The sequence below is a fragment of the Primulina huaijiensis genome, chromosome 7 (assembly GCF_012295235.1).
Source record: "Primulina huaijiensis isolate GDHJ02 chromosome 7, ASM1229523v2, whole genome shotgun sequence".
NCBI classification, from domain to species: Eukaryota; Viridiplantae; Streptophyta; class Magnoliopsida; order Lamiales; family Gesneriaceae; genus Primulina; species Primulina huaijiensis.
In genome coordinates, this window is record NC_133312.1 from 18,532,352 (window position 1) to 18,545,329 (window position 12,978).

Here is a 12,978-nt window from a genome sequence, read left to right on the forward strand (position 1 = left end):
CCATGTCGCAAACGTGTAATCATGAGTTCCTTAACATTAGCATGTCTCTCTGAGCGAGTTTGTAAACCATACAATTCTTTCAGATGAAGGTGAATGTCAGCAGCATTCACCGCCTCCTCGAACCTCCTCTGAAGTTCATTCGACATAGAAGCCAACATGTAGCTCTTAGCTTGAAGATCATCGTCCCACCATTTCTCAAGCTTAGCCAACTCAGTCTGACTGACGTTCGAAGGTGTTTCCTTCGGTGGCTTCTTACCAAGCACATACGCAATCTTTTTCGAGTTCAGAACAATCTTTAAATTTCGAAACCAGTCATTGTAGTTAAGGCCAATCAACTTGTTTTGATCGAAAATGATTGAAAGCGGGTTACGAGTATTCATCGTAAATATACTGAAAATGAAAACAGATAATGATGACTGATTATTCTAAAATAATTCTAAGATATAAAATATGGAATTTTATTTTATAAATTTCTCTCTCACTATTTTGACATTTCCACCACTCTCTGATGAAAAAAAAATCGTATTTCCTTAAGGGGCACGTAGAGCCCAATTAGACAATTATGATCTCGAATAATATCAGTCAATTATAATTTCTAAAAGATAGAATCCAATTGCATCCCTGTGCAACCTCTCCGTGTTTCGCCTCACGTTTAATAAGGACCCAATAATATGACACCGTTTATTTTCACGTGTCAAACCGACCCATCAATAACGAATTGTAGTAGACGGTCGCCATGATTTTCCCCAATAATATGAGTCGAAGTCATGGGAGTTCTACTTAGTTCACATCATATGTCCGGTGGAAGTCACAGCTTTCCGACGTCCAGGCCTCCCCAATAATATGAGCCAGACACTGACCTCGGGTAGCGTTCAACATGCAACCACGGTTGATGGAAGATAAGAATAAATCTAACTCTTTTAATTTTTACTTTGCGGTTTGATATGAATTTTGAATCTTATTCAAAATGAGGGATTTTAATTTTTAAAATTGTCTCATCATTTTAATTGAAAATCGCGTGCTAGAGTTTGTATGTTTGCAGAATTCATGCAACTATATTATTTAATAATATACATACATGCATACTGCTATATGTCGCATATATATCATAATATGAAATTCAACAATAAATAAGGATGATCGATCACCAACACTATTAGATCCATATGAGCCAGACATAGATCTAGGTCCATAACCTAGGTGAACAGAGGGATGCAAATGAAACTTATTACAAGAGTTTCCAATATTTACATGTCTTCATCTTCCAGTCTTGATCTCCCAATATTTCTAATAATTATATTTCAATAGCCATGACACATAAGAGATACATCTCATGGGTTGAAAACAGGCCATAAACCAGACCCACTTTAATAATATAAAATATTAACAAAATAAATTAAAAAGGGTAAAATATCCTAACATGCATTTAATATCACATATTAACATCAATTAATTAAATAAATTTAATTAATTGATTAAATTATGCATCTAATAATTTTATTACTAACCACTACAATTATTAAAAAATTTAATAAATTAAATAAATCTAATTTATTTAATAATAATTGATTTCTTGTAAAAAAATATTTTTACCATACCTTACAAGAAAATTATCAATTTAGCAAAATTTATTTTAAGGAAAAATTGAACAATTTTCAAAAAATATAAATTTTATCCAAAATTTTGTAAAATCAGAAAATCATACCCTAGGCCCGAACAATTCAAGCCTATGACCCAGCACGGTACCCGAGACATTCCCGGGCACCTGCCCGCGCTGCCCGATCGTATCGGTCACTGGCGGGCACGCTGTGCGCACGTGGCGTGCTGCGTGAATGCACACTGTGCGAACGCTCTGCACGAAACAGTTCCGGGCAAATCCGAAATTTTTTTCTGATAAAAATCAAAATTTTAATTGTGCATCAATTGTCTGAAAAATTTTCTTGTTTGGTCAGAAATAAATTATTCGACATGATTTAAACCATACGATAAAGAGAACCTGACTCTGATACCACTGTTGGGTTATTAATTTTCTCTTGTCCAAATCGCATCGGACGTTTTAAAATTTTATTTTGACAAACAAAATATTTGGACACTCGTATGATTTAAATAGAATAAACATACATAGGATGTTTAGTAATATATCTTTAGTGAATTTTCACTTGGCTCCAACTACGCCGGTATAAGCGGACGTAGCTCTTGTTGTAAATCCCTACGTACGTTATTCAAGTCTCCTTTCTTCAATCTCCCGATCCGGTCTACGACTAGAAGATTAGTTTATCTTCTAAATAGCACTAGAATATTTAGAAGAAGTGTTCGTTGAGATCAAAAACTCGAGAGGAGGCTCAAACCCTAAACTTTCTTTAGGGGTGGCCGAAATCTTGGAGGAGAGGGTGAGGGAATTTCAAAACTCTTGGAATGAATGGAGGCTAGGGTTTCAAGTCTCTTACTTAAACCATGGCTTCATGACCTAATTTCCATAATATAAGATTTAGGTTCCATAATTAACTTTAATGAACTTGATTAATTAATTGGACTCATGACCTAATTTGCATAATATAAGATTTAGGTTCCATAATTAACTTTAATGGACTTGATTAATTAATTGGACTAGTCCAATTAGTTTAATTAATTAATCAAAGTCAATTAAGAATTTTAATTATTTAATATGTTGGACTTGTACTCCTACAAACCCATCAAACATACTTCTCACTATATATTTAATTTAATATTTAATAAACTCAATTTGTGAGCTTAATAAATTAAATTATCATATTTTATAAATTCAACTCTTTGAATTTATTATCTCCAAATTTTAAATATCATAAATTCAACTTCTTGAATTTACTATATCATAAATTCAACTCTTTGAATTTATTCTTTCAAAATTTAATTATCATAAATTCAACTACTTGAATTTACTATATCATAATTTTATATAAATTCAACTTCTTGAATTTATTTTCTCAACGAGAACAAAATGATCTAGTGCTTGTGTGACATTAAATAGTTCAGGGATACAGCTAACCGTGGGTTCACAACTTTTGTGATTTAGGACATTTTTCTTTATTATTCAGGCTTACCCCAATTTGCCATATTTCATACACCAACATTTGATCATGAGAATGTCCGAAATCATTTTTCTGATTAAACCCATCGAATCATGGTAAGAACGCCTAGTAGCATCGTCCCATGAGTCCCTAAGTATCACTGATAATGCCTGCAAAAACCAGTCAGTTATGATTAACGTATAGTACGGTCCCTTCATCTCATATATTTCGATTGAATGTGCAACCATTGGTTCATTGAGGGTTGCATATTAGATTCGATAGCTATATGATACAATTATGAAATATTCATAGTGTCATCGCATGCACAACTAGAGAACTCTTTCTCTAATGTAAATCGCACACTCTGGCCAGATATTTCAAGCACTATTATTTCGTTAGATCGCATAGGATATCCACACCCGTAGGTGAGCGGTGAATTCCTTACTACAATGCACTGGCTCTTACACATTTCGCAATTGCACCCAACCTCACATCTTGTGACCCTCGTGGAGTCGGTAAACGAGTAAAAGCATGATCCTAGTATGCAGAGCTTCAGAGTTGTCCCGGCTCGTATTTCCTCTCGAGGAATGATATCCATTTGGAAAGTTCGAGAGAAGGATGTTCGGTACAATCATCGTATGATTACCCATCCGCATGATTAAACATCACAGATGCTAGTCTCAACCTCAAGCGGCCTTTATCCTTATTTTTAAGCGGCTGAATCGAGTAAGAACGAATTTAGAATATACAATTTTTACAAATGGGTTTCAAGATCGAATTACAATTCATTCGTATTAAATTATAATCAAAGACTTTATCTATGCTGATTGCATCGATATGCAAATAAAGCAAAATGAAACCATAAAAAATTAAATTATATTAAAATAAAAATTGTTAATTACACTTGAGTCAATAAATTCCCAAACCAATCGTTGGCTTGCAAGACATCTACTCCAACAAAATCGACATCTCAGTGGATTTGGATAAACTATATTTTAAATGTGAAGCTCTAATTTTGAATAAAATATCGAGTTTAAGATTCCCATAGAGCTCCAATTATGTTTGGAGATTTTTGTCGAATTTCATGAAAAATGTATTTTAGTCTTAATATGTTGCACACACAAAGCTTCCAATTTTATAATTAGTTCAGATAATAAATACTACAGTACTGATATCTGGATATCAATATATTCAAGTCTTTTAAGCTTGACATACATTTATGAAGAGACGTAAACTGCATCAAACTAATCGTAAAGAGCACACCGAATCCTGGGTGGTGTAAACAGAAAAAACCGGGAAGGAACACTTAGCCTGTGTTTTGCAGTCCAGCAGCGATACCTTTCATGGTTAAGATGAGGGTGTCCTCTAATCCGGGGGCGTAATCACTCGTGGGGTTCAACGTAACCAGTTCTGCAGCTGGCTTCGAATCGATATACTCCTTGCAAATATGAGGCCTCAGCTCCACACGGTAGTTCGGTTCACGAATTCGCTTCAAAGTATATGCTTGACATACATTCAAGGTCGTGATGTATGAATCACGTAAGCGGAGTCGTTGCTTCAAGTATGGATCCCCTTCCAAGATTTCCTTGTGTGCAGCTATCTGTAAAAGAGACAAAATTATTACAATCAAAATCGACTAGCAAGCATCTTCTTGAATATATCGCCTAGCACTAGACGCCTACGTCTTGCACATGTAAAATAAAGACACATGGTTGTCCTTTCAATAATATAGTACAGACGGCCACAAGAAATTTACCTTGAGCAGAAGACTCTTGGTTTCCTCGTAGTTGGACCTCAAATTCTCACCGAATGGCAACAAATCTTTAGATACAAGGAGTTTGTCATACAATGCAGCGATACCGGGGTCTCCCTTGGCGAAAACCATCTCAACTAAATCAATGGTGACTCTAAAGAAAGGCCATTTATTATACATTTCCTGAAGTATTTTTAGGTTTCTAACGTCTTTTTCGATGGCGCATTTGAATGCTGCTCCAAAACCGAGCCAAACAGGGAGATGGAATCTTGTCTGTGTCCAGGCAAAGATCCAAGGAATGGCTCTCAGTGATTCAATGCCTCCACTAGGCTTCCGTTTTGATGGACGACTACCTATGTTCATTCGACCATACTCCAGTTCCGGCGTCGCCTAAAATAATAAAATTCAAGTTTAAGAAATATATTGAAGAGAAATAGGAAATATATCACCACGTAATATGGTTGCTTACAAGGCGAAAATATTCAACAAAGCGGGGTTCGTTGAAGACTATTGATCGGTACTCCTCAGTTGCAACAACAGCAATTTCATCCAAAAGGGCACGCCATTCAGGTTTTGGGGCGATTGGAGGATGCATTCCATGTTCGAGTGTAGCAGCAGTAAAACGTTGGAGTGTTCTGAAACACAGGTGTTCCTCTCCAAAAGATTGTTCAATAACTTCACCCTGAACGGTAACACGAAGTGATCCATGGATAGTATCCGGTGGTTGAGACAGTATAGCAAGGTGAGTAGGACCACCTCCTCGTCCAACCGTTCCACCTCGACCGTGGAACATAGTGAGTTTTACACCGTATTGCTTAGCAACTTTGATAAGCTCCTCTTGAGCCTTGTACAGTTGCCAAGCAGCTGATAGCCGGCCAGCATCCTTGCCAGAGTCTGAGTACCCGATCATGACTTCTTGTTTCCCATTGATATGATTTCTATACCAATCGATGGAGAAAAGACGGGCAACAGCAGATGGAGCAGCCTCCAAATCATCTAATTTCTCAAAAAGAGGAACGACTCTCAATGACGGATTCACACGGCATTCACGTTGTAGAAGCTCGACTGCCAACACATCAGATGGTGAAGTGGCCATTGAAATGATGTAGGCACCGAAGCAGTCTGGTGGGAGTTCAGCCAAGACATGAAAAGTGTTTAAAACATCAGAAATTTCTTCTGTTTTTGGAAGGTCAGGTCCAAACAAGGGACGTTTACCGCGGAGCTCAGACAAGAGCCATTCTTGCCTCTTTTCCTCGGACCATTCTCGGTAAGAACCTATTTCTAAATGTTGGGTGATGGCATCCAGGACATCAGTGTGCCTGTCGGATTCTTGTCGTATATCGAGCTTCACTAGTGAAAGCCCAAAGGTGGAAACTTGCCTTAAGAAATCAAGAAGGCTCCCATCAGCTATTGGCTGGTCTCCGCAGGAGCAAAGAGATCTGTAACAAAGTTCTAGGGGTTCCAAGAACTGCATAAATTTACTTTTGATTCAGTTTCATTTATCTATAGTAAAAATACATATTCAATCAAATCACTAAAGGGAACAAGTATAATGAAGTAAAGAATAAGTTGGTGGTTTGAAAATGGAAAAGAGAGCATACCTGCTCAATATTGGTGTAAGTCGCCTCTTCTGGGATCTCAGAAGTTTCTTGAGCTAATAAATGGCGAGCACGTTCACGTGTCTGATAGAGCTTGTCCCTCACATCTCCAAGAATCACACGATAGGGCTCGTTTGGCGGGATTGTTTTCCAAAATTCTAGATCACAAAAGTTCAATACTCTGAGTCAGGAGGAAAATTTAGAGATGGATTTTAGAATTATTACACAATATTGTGGTCACCTATGAAATGCTTTGCATCTCTCTTTGAATACCGATGGAGTTCATCAGCTCGGACACGAAGTTCATCGCTACAACGCCACATGGATAACTGGAAAAGAATGAATTTAGAATGAAATCAGATCTAAAACTAATTGAAAGAATTATCCATACCCAGATAAACATAAAATTATTATTTTTTGTAGTTATGATTAAATACCTCAAACATGAGGTCCTCTATTTGTGAACAGTATAAATTGGCGGCCATCATTCTGGCCAATAAGCAAACATCCCTAGTGACCTCAGGAGTTACCCTTGGATTACCTGCAATTGATTTTTACAAAAGATGTTGAGTTGTTAAGTTCAAGTAGTAGCCAAAATATAGCGAAAGAACATGCAATATAACACGACATTGACGTGCTTTACGACATATCTCTTGATTAATATGGCAATTATCAGCCCTTTGTATGGTTTAAAAATATGGAGAGACAAACATGATAGAAAATTTTCAATATACTAAATCATGATAAAATTGTTCATATCAAAGTAATATTATAATCTTAATAATATCAAATCTAATTTTAAAAGTAAATCAGTTCGTGTAAATCCATATCATCCTACAACATTTACATACTTCAAACCATAAAAACATTTGTAAATGCTAGCACAGAAACTATTTAACAACGTACAAGCACATATTTTTATAGGAAAAATGAAAAATACCATCACGGTCTCCACCCATCCAAGAAGAAAATTGAATTAGAGGGGCGTTGTACGGAACCCGTTCGTCAATCCCTATATTTTTAAGGGCGGTATCAACTCTGCGTAGAAACTTTGGAACACCTTTCCAAATCGTTTCATGAAAATAGCTCATTCCTGCCCTCATTTCGTCTTGCGGAGTAGGAGGAGTCCTGCGGATTTCATCGGTTCGGAAAGCAGCTTGAATCTGAAAACATATAGAAGACAAAATGCAAGCAGCTGTTTATTCATTTCATCATATAAACTAGCATATATTGGAGCTCAAACATAAGATACACACATACAAATACAATAATTCGTGTTTTGGAGGAAATGTTCTCTGAGTCCAGTAAAAATGAAAATGCAGGAATCAATATTCAATGCAAAAGTATTTCACTATTCCACAAATCATCATCAACTTGCAACTAGTTTGAAGGACATATGGGAATTTGCAGGACATATGGGAATTTGCCTTTCTTTTTTATGGTGGCATGCCTGGTGAATACAAGTGAATGAAACAAAAGCAAGCAATTCACATTTAGCAAATCATATGGAACAGGTACGCGAGACAGTACATGAACTTATACATATGTATATCAAAATCTGAAACTACTGACAACTTCTGGAACTCGGTAACAATACTTCTTTCAAAGAAATACCACGAAATCGAAAATATAAAACAAAGAAGCTTCAAGAAAAACAATACATATACATGAGTAGTCAACGTTAGAATGTACAATATTTACTTTGCATCCTACACAAATTATACTCGTATTTTGTCAATATTATAGCATTGATAATTAGAATTGTAGATACCACTCGATTCAATATTTTGTAGTTTGTAGGCCATGACATAATGCGATCAGTCCTTTATTTAAAGGACAAATGAGGATAAAACAGAAAAGATGTGTGATCCTGGAGCTATTGTAATCATGTGTCAAATATCTAACAAGTGGAGCAAACGTAATCCAAGCATTTTGCTCGCATGGGTAACAGGAAGGAACAAGAAACGGAAGATATATTCTTGTCAACAGGGAACAATGATTTTCGTGCAATTGAATTTTTAAATATGTACTAATTTATAGCAGACTCTATAATTGTTGGTTTGCTTCCATTCAAGTTTTTGATTAAAACAAAATTGAGCCACGATCTAATGGCTCTGACATTATGAAAATATTGATTGAATAAGGTTGAACAAAACCAATTCTCATTATTGTACTTTCATTTTCCGAGTTTACATATATTTATGCAAAAGGTATGCATGCCGAATCTGATTTTAGAACAGAAGGAAAGAAATTTCAATCAATCGATTCCATAAATCCTTCCAAGGAAAGGAAACAAAAACACACATGTAGTATGATAAAAAAAAAAAAAACACACACACACACACACACATGTAATTACAAATGTTTACAGTGGTTACTCATATGTAGAGTTCCACAAAAGCTGAACTCCTACGAATACTTTACACACTAATACAATTAGGTTGTACCGGGTAACACACTCCACCATTAGCTTATTTTCTTTTTTCTGGTTCTTATTCTGTTTTTCAATAATTATGGGTTTTGTGGCTCTTGCAGCTTCCACAAGAAATCGGTAAATTATATGTGAAAAATAGATTTAAAAAATCGAATGGAAAATGAAACAAGCGGAGTAAACTAGGAACTGAAGTTTACCTCCCTCTGTAATGCTTCGTCAAGCTCCTGTTTATCATCAGGAGTGATGTCTTTAGCATATAACTGCGCCAAACAATTCCGAATCCTGAACAAATTGAATTCAAAACACAAGAATAAAGAACATAAGTTACTTAAGCAGATGAAAGGAACTTCATTAAAATACATCCATACCGAACCAAACACTTTCTTGAATACAAAATACCCACTAGAGATAATCAGAGAACCAACCTTCCATGTTTCTGAAGCAACGATCTTCGGACAGATTGAGTAGGATGAGCAGTGAAGACCAGGTCCACAGTCTGGTTCTTCAGTGCATAAAAAATTTCCTGTGGGGACTTTTTTAAATCAACCACAAGTCTCTTGAGCGTCTCTTCGATGTCTGATTCAGTAGCCGCGGAGTTCTCATCTGTATAATCTCCCCTTTTCTTTTTTATTCGCCTACGATAAGCAAGCTGAACCTCCTCAGCCAAATTGGCCAAGTTAAGCATGTGAGAAAAAGCTTTTGCTATAACAATAGAATCCCCAGGGTCCAAACTTGTCAATACGTTTCCGAGCTCCTCCAACTTGTTGGGATCATGTTTACCTTCATACTCAGCAGAAAGCTCGTAACATTCTTGCACCTAAATATCCAGAATTCCATTCACTTTATCTATTAATGTGTCATTCACAAAATAAAAATTTGAAAAGCATTTTTTACAGAGTTTTTGATATACAGACCTTTAAATTCTAGTACAAAACCCAATCAGGCTTCTTAACAAAATAACATAAAATGAAGAGAATTTTATTAAATTAATACAAAGACTTCAATGCTATGCAACTAATATATTTTTAATCAATGATCTTTAAAAAATATTAAATGATCCAGAGAATACCAACTTTTAGAACGTGAAATATGTAGTTAACTTATGTTATTCAATAAAACATAGAACATTAGAAATAACTATACTCAAGAATACTATCAGTACTTCCACTGAAAATACTTAATGCCGCAGAATTTAAATTATTTATAAATAGAATAAAATTTTAATTTGTCTTCAATGTAGTAAAAGTAACATTTCAAACAAACTAAATTTATTAAAATAATTTATTCTTTCATTTCTATTTTTAATATTATACACCATTTTTAATTTACATGATAAATACAAAGTTTTAAATATTTTTAATTTTAGAAAACTTACTTCATACATACATAAATAAATAAGAACTTAGCCAATCGTCATAAAAATTAAACCATCGAATATAAATATAAAATAAAAGTGCATTCAAATAAAAAAGGGAAAATAATCAAATTTGTTCTTATTCCTATAAATTTTCTTTTTGTTGGTTTTAAATCCTATTTAGTTGGAGCGCTGACGTGATGCTAGAAAATACCGATATGAAATCGGAAAATTGCTTACGTGTCCGGTACCTTGTCAATAATCCAACGAATCAGGATTAAAAACCAACAAAAAGCAAAAATTAAGACTAAGATCCAACTTCGACAAGTTAGATGGTAAAAACATAAAATATGATAATAGACTTCTCCAATAAAAAAAAATCATGAGAAATTTTAGGAAAAAAAATTTTACGATTAAATTATTATCAAATAGTTTATACACCAAATAAATATTTTTTTAATGTAATGGGTTTTTTCGAATAAAAATTCAATGGATTGGCTAATTACATGCACTTCGAAAATATGATTTAGGACATCTTCAACCGATTCCAACCTGGAGCTATTTCTTGCACCAGGTTTAAAGATGAGCTACAATGCTGCAGCATTTCCAGAAAAGCACTGCCAATGCCATGGTTTGATATCGAAAGAAGTCATTTTTTCAATAAAGTTAATAATATTGAAAATTTATTCTCAAAAAAATTATTGAAAATAATTTACTAATTAATTCGATCATTCTAGAAATTTATTACAAAACTAGAACACTGAATATTTTATAAATTTAATAAATAACTAAAATAATTAAATTCTGCACTTTCATTATTTAAATAAATCAAGTTTTTAACTGATTGAATGTACTTATTTATATAATTAACTTTCAATTAGAAGAACCGAGAACGAAACATTATTGCCATAAATTTATCTATATTATTTTTACTAAATTATTCACTAATTTAAATTAAATTAATTATTTATAAAAAAAAAATTAAATGCAAAAGGAACAGCGAAGAGTTTTGTCTGTCGAGCAGAAGCAAAAAAGCCAAAAATCAATTAAATCACAAATAAAACTAAGGAATATTCTTGGAATATCCTTTTGAAAAAGCGAAATTTGAGGTAGATGGGTAGGGAAAAAATTTCATATCTGGCATGGAAATCACATAATAAAAGTTGCTGCACTAATGATGCAAAGAACGAACTAGAAAATGACTTGGGACAGTATCAATTATGTATCTAAAGATCTACGTAAGTCACTCCGATCTACATATGAAAAATCAAATCAAATCCCAAGAATCAAAGGCTATTATATGAATAAAGATGAACAAGAAAATGGTACCGTCTCCTTGAGATCCTCGCCATGTAAATCCTGTAAAATGTCGAGAAACCGATCCAGAAGCAAAGCGTCGTACTCGATAAGCTTGTCATCCTCCGACACCTTTCCGGGCACCAAAAGCCTCAGCTGCGCATCAATGGATGCCATCTTCTCCAGATTCCTCGTCGCCATCGGAAACCCAATCACTCGAAAAAAACCCTGCAGAAACTTGAGCAAGAAATCACAGTTTTGGCTTAGTCAAAATGGGTATCAAGATTCTAAGCAAGACCCAATAAAATCAGCGGATTCAACTGGGAAAAAAACGAAACAGATGCAGCTCGTGCATCGGTTTTCGAGCTTCACGTGATACTGGATTCGTTTGATAAAAAGTAAAAGAAAAAAGTTATTTTTTTATTGCATTAAAATCCCAGTAGTTGAAATTTGGTAGTGTACGATGTACCTCAAATATGGGCGGAGAGATTTGTGGAGCAGATGGGATATGCGTTGGATTCGAAAAGAGTATCAATATATAGACAATGAGTCCACGCAAAACCCATTTACTTTGAAATTCCCCATTATAATATAATAATTATCCAATTAATTAAAATAGCAAAGTAAATTTTATTTTTTGAATAATTAAAATTATTTTGGAAATAAAAACAAATGGTTAGTTTTGTCTGCTGGTTGGTTGTTGTTCATACCTTATCCGTATGCCCTAGGATTTTTAGCCACATAATATATATGTAATATAAAATATTTTTCAAATTTGAATTGGGAATATAAAATTATTATTATTATTTATAGTAATTGATGAGTGATATTTCCCAAATTTCTACATATAAATTATCAATAGATAACTAATCTGGTATACTAAATATAAATTATCAATAGATAATTAATCTGGTATACTAAATATGATTTGAATTTAATGTTTATAGGCATAGTAAAATTAATGATAAAAAGTATTTTTTTATCTTAAAGTATTTTATTTTTGACATAATAGTAATAGATTAATTTTTTAAAAGACGGTTACACATATTTATATATTTTAGACAGATTGATTCGATTCATATTTACAATAAAAATTAATATTTTTTAATTATTTGTTATGAATCAAGTTTGAAAATAAATTTATAAAATTAATTCGTAACACGATGTTATACGTGTTTTTATTTAATAATATTATTATTGTTATTATATTAAGTTAGTTATTATGCTAGATCTCCATTCTTATATATTTAAAGATATTAATTTGATTTGACATTATGGATGTGGCCAAATATCTAACTTTTTTTTAAAATTGTAAATATGTTTTTTCATAGTTTGATAATTAGTTTTAGATTGTATTTTAAAATTGTTTTGTATGTTTTAATTCTGAATAATATTACATGTCCTATAAGTTTTAAAATTGTAATGTATGTTCTAGAAATAATCAAGCGAACAAGATAGAGTGTGTAAGTAATGATATAAAATTTTATGAATATTCA

The 12,978-nt window shown here is 33.5% G+C and overlaps 1 protein-coding gene across 1 annotated transcript; it reads right to left on the bottom strand.

Annotated features, from left to right (window-relative positions):
* Positions 1-4,157: 4,157 nt before the first annotated feature.
* Positions 4,158-12,068, bottom strand: LOC140980237 (phosphoenolpyruvate carboxylase-like). The gene is made up of 11 exons (XM_073445964.1): positions 11,952-12,068; positions 11,516-11,719; positions 9,258-9,649; positions 9,030-9,114; positions 7,339-7,561; positions 6,836-6,939; positions 6,640-6,727; positions 6,402-6,556; positions 5,270-6,268; positions 4,804-5,190; positions 4,158-4,647 (listed from the first exon to the last, which is right to left on the bottom strand). Exons 2-11 carry the CDS (start codon positions 11,681-11,683, stop codon positions 4,354-4,356), a joined length of 2,895 nt encoding a protein of 964 aa, XP_073302065.1. The 5' UTR covers positions 11,684-11,719; positions 11,952-12,068; the 3' UTR covers positions 4,158-4,353.
* Between the last annotated feature and the right edge of the window lie 910 nt (positions 12,069-12,978).

Excerpts from the sequence above, each read along its gene's own strand:
- LOC140980237 (XM_073445964.1), bottom strand. The coding sequence starts at position 11,683 with ATGGCGACGAGGAATCTGGAGAAGATGGCATCCATTGATGCGCAGCTG. Across the intron at positions 9,650-11,515 it reads GCGAGGATCTCAAGGAGACG|GTGCAAGAATGTTACGAGCT; the intron begins GTACCATTTTCT and ends CTGGATATTTAG. Across the intron at positions 4,648-4,803 it reads CCAAGAGTCTTCTGCTCAAG|ATAGCTGCACACAAGGAAAT; the intron begins GTAAATTTCTTG and ends TCTCTTTTACAG.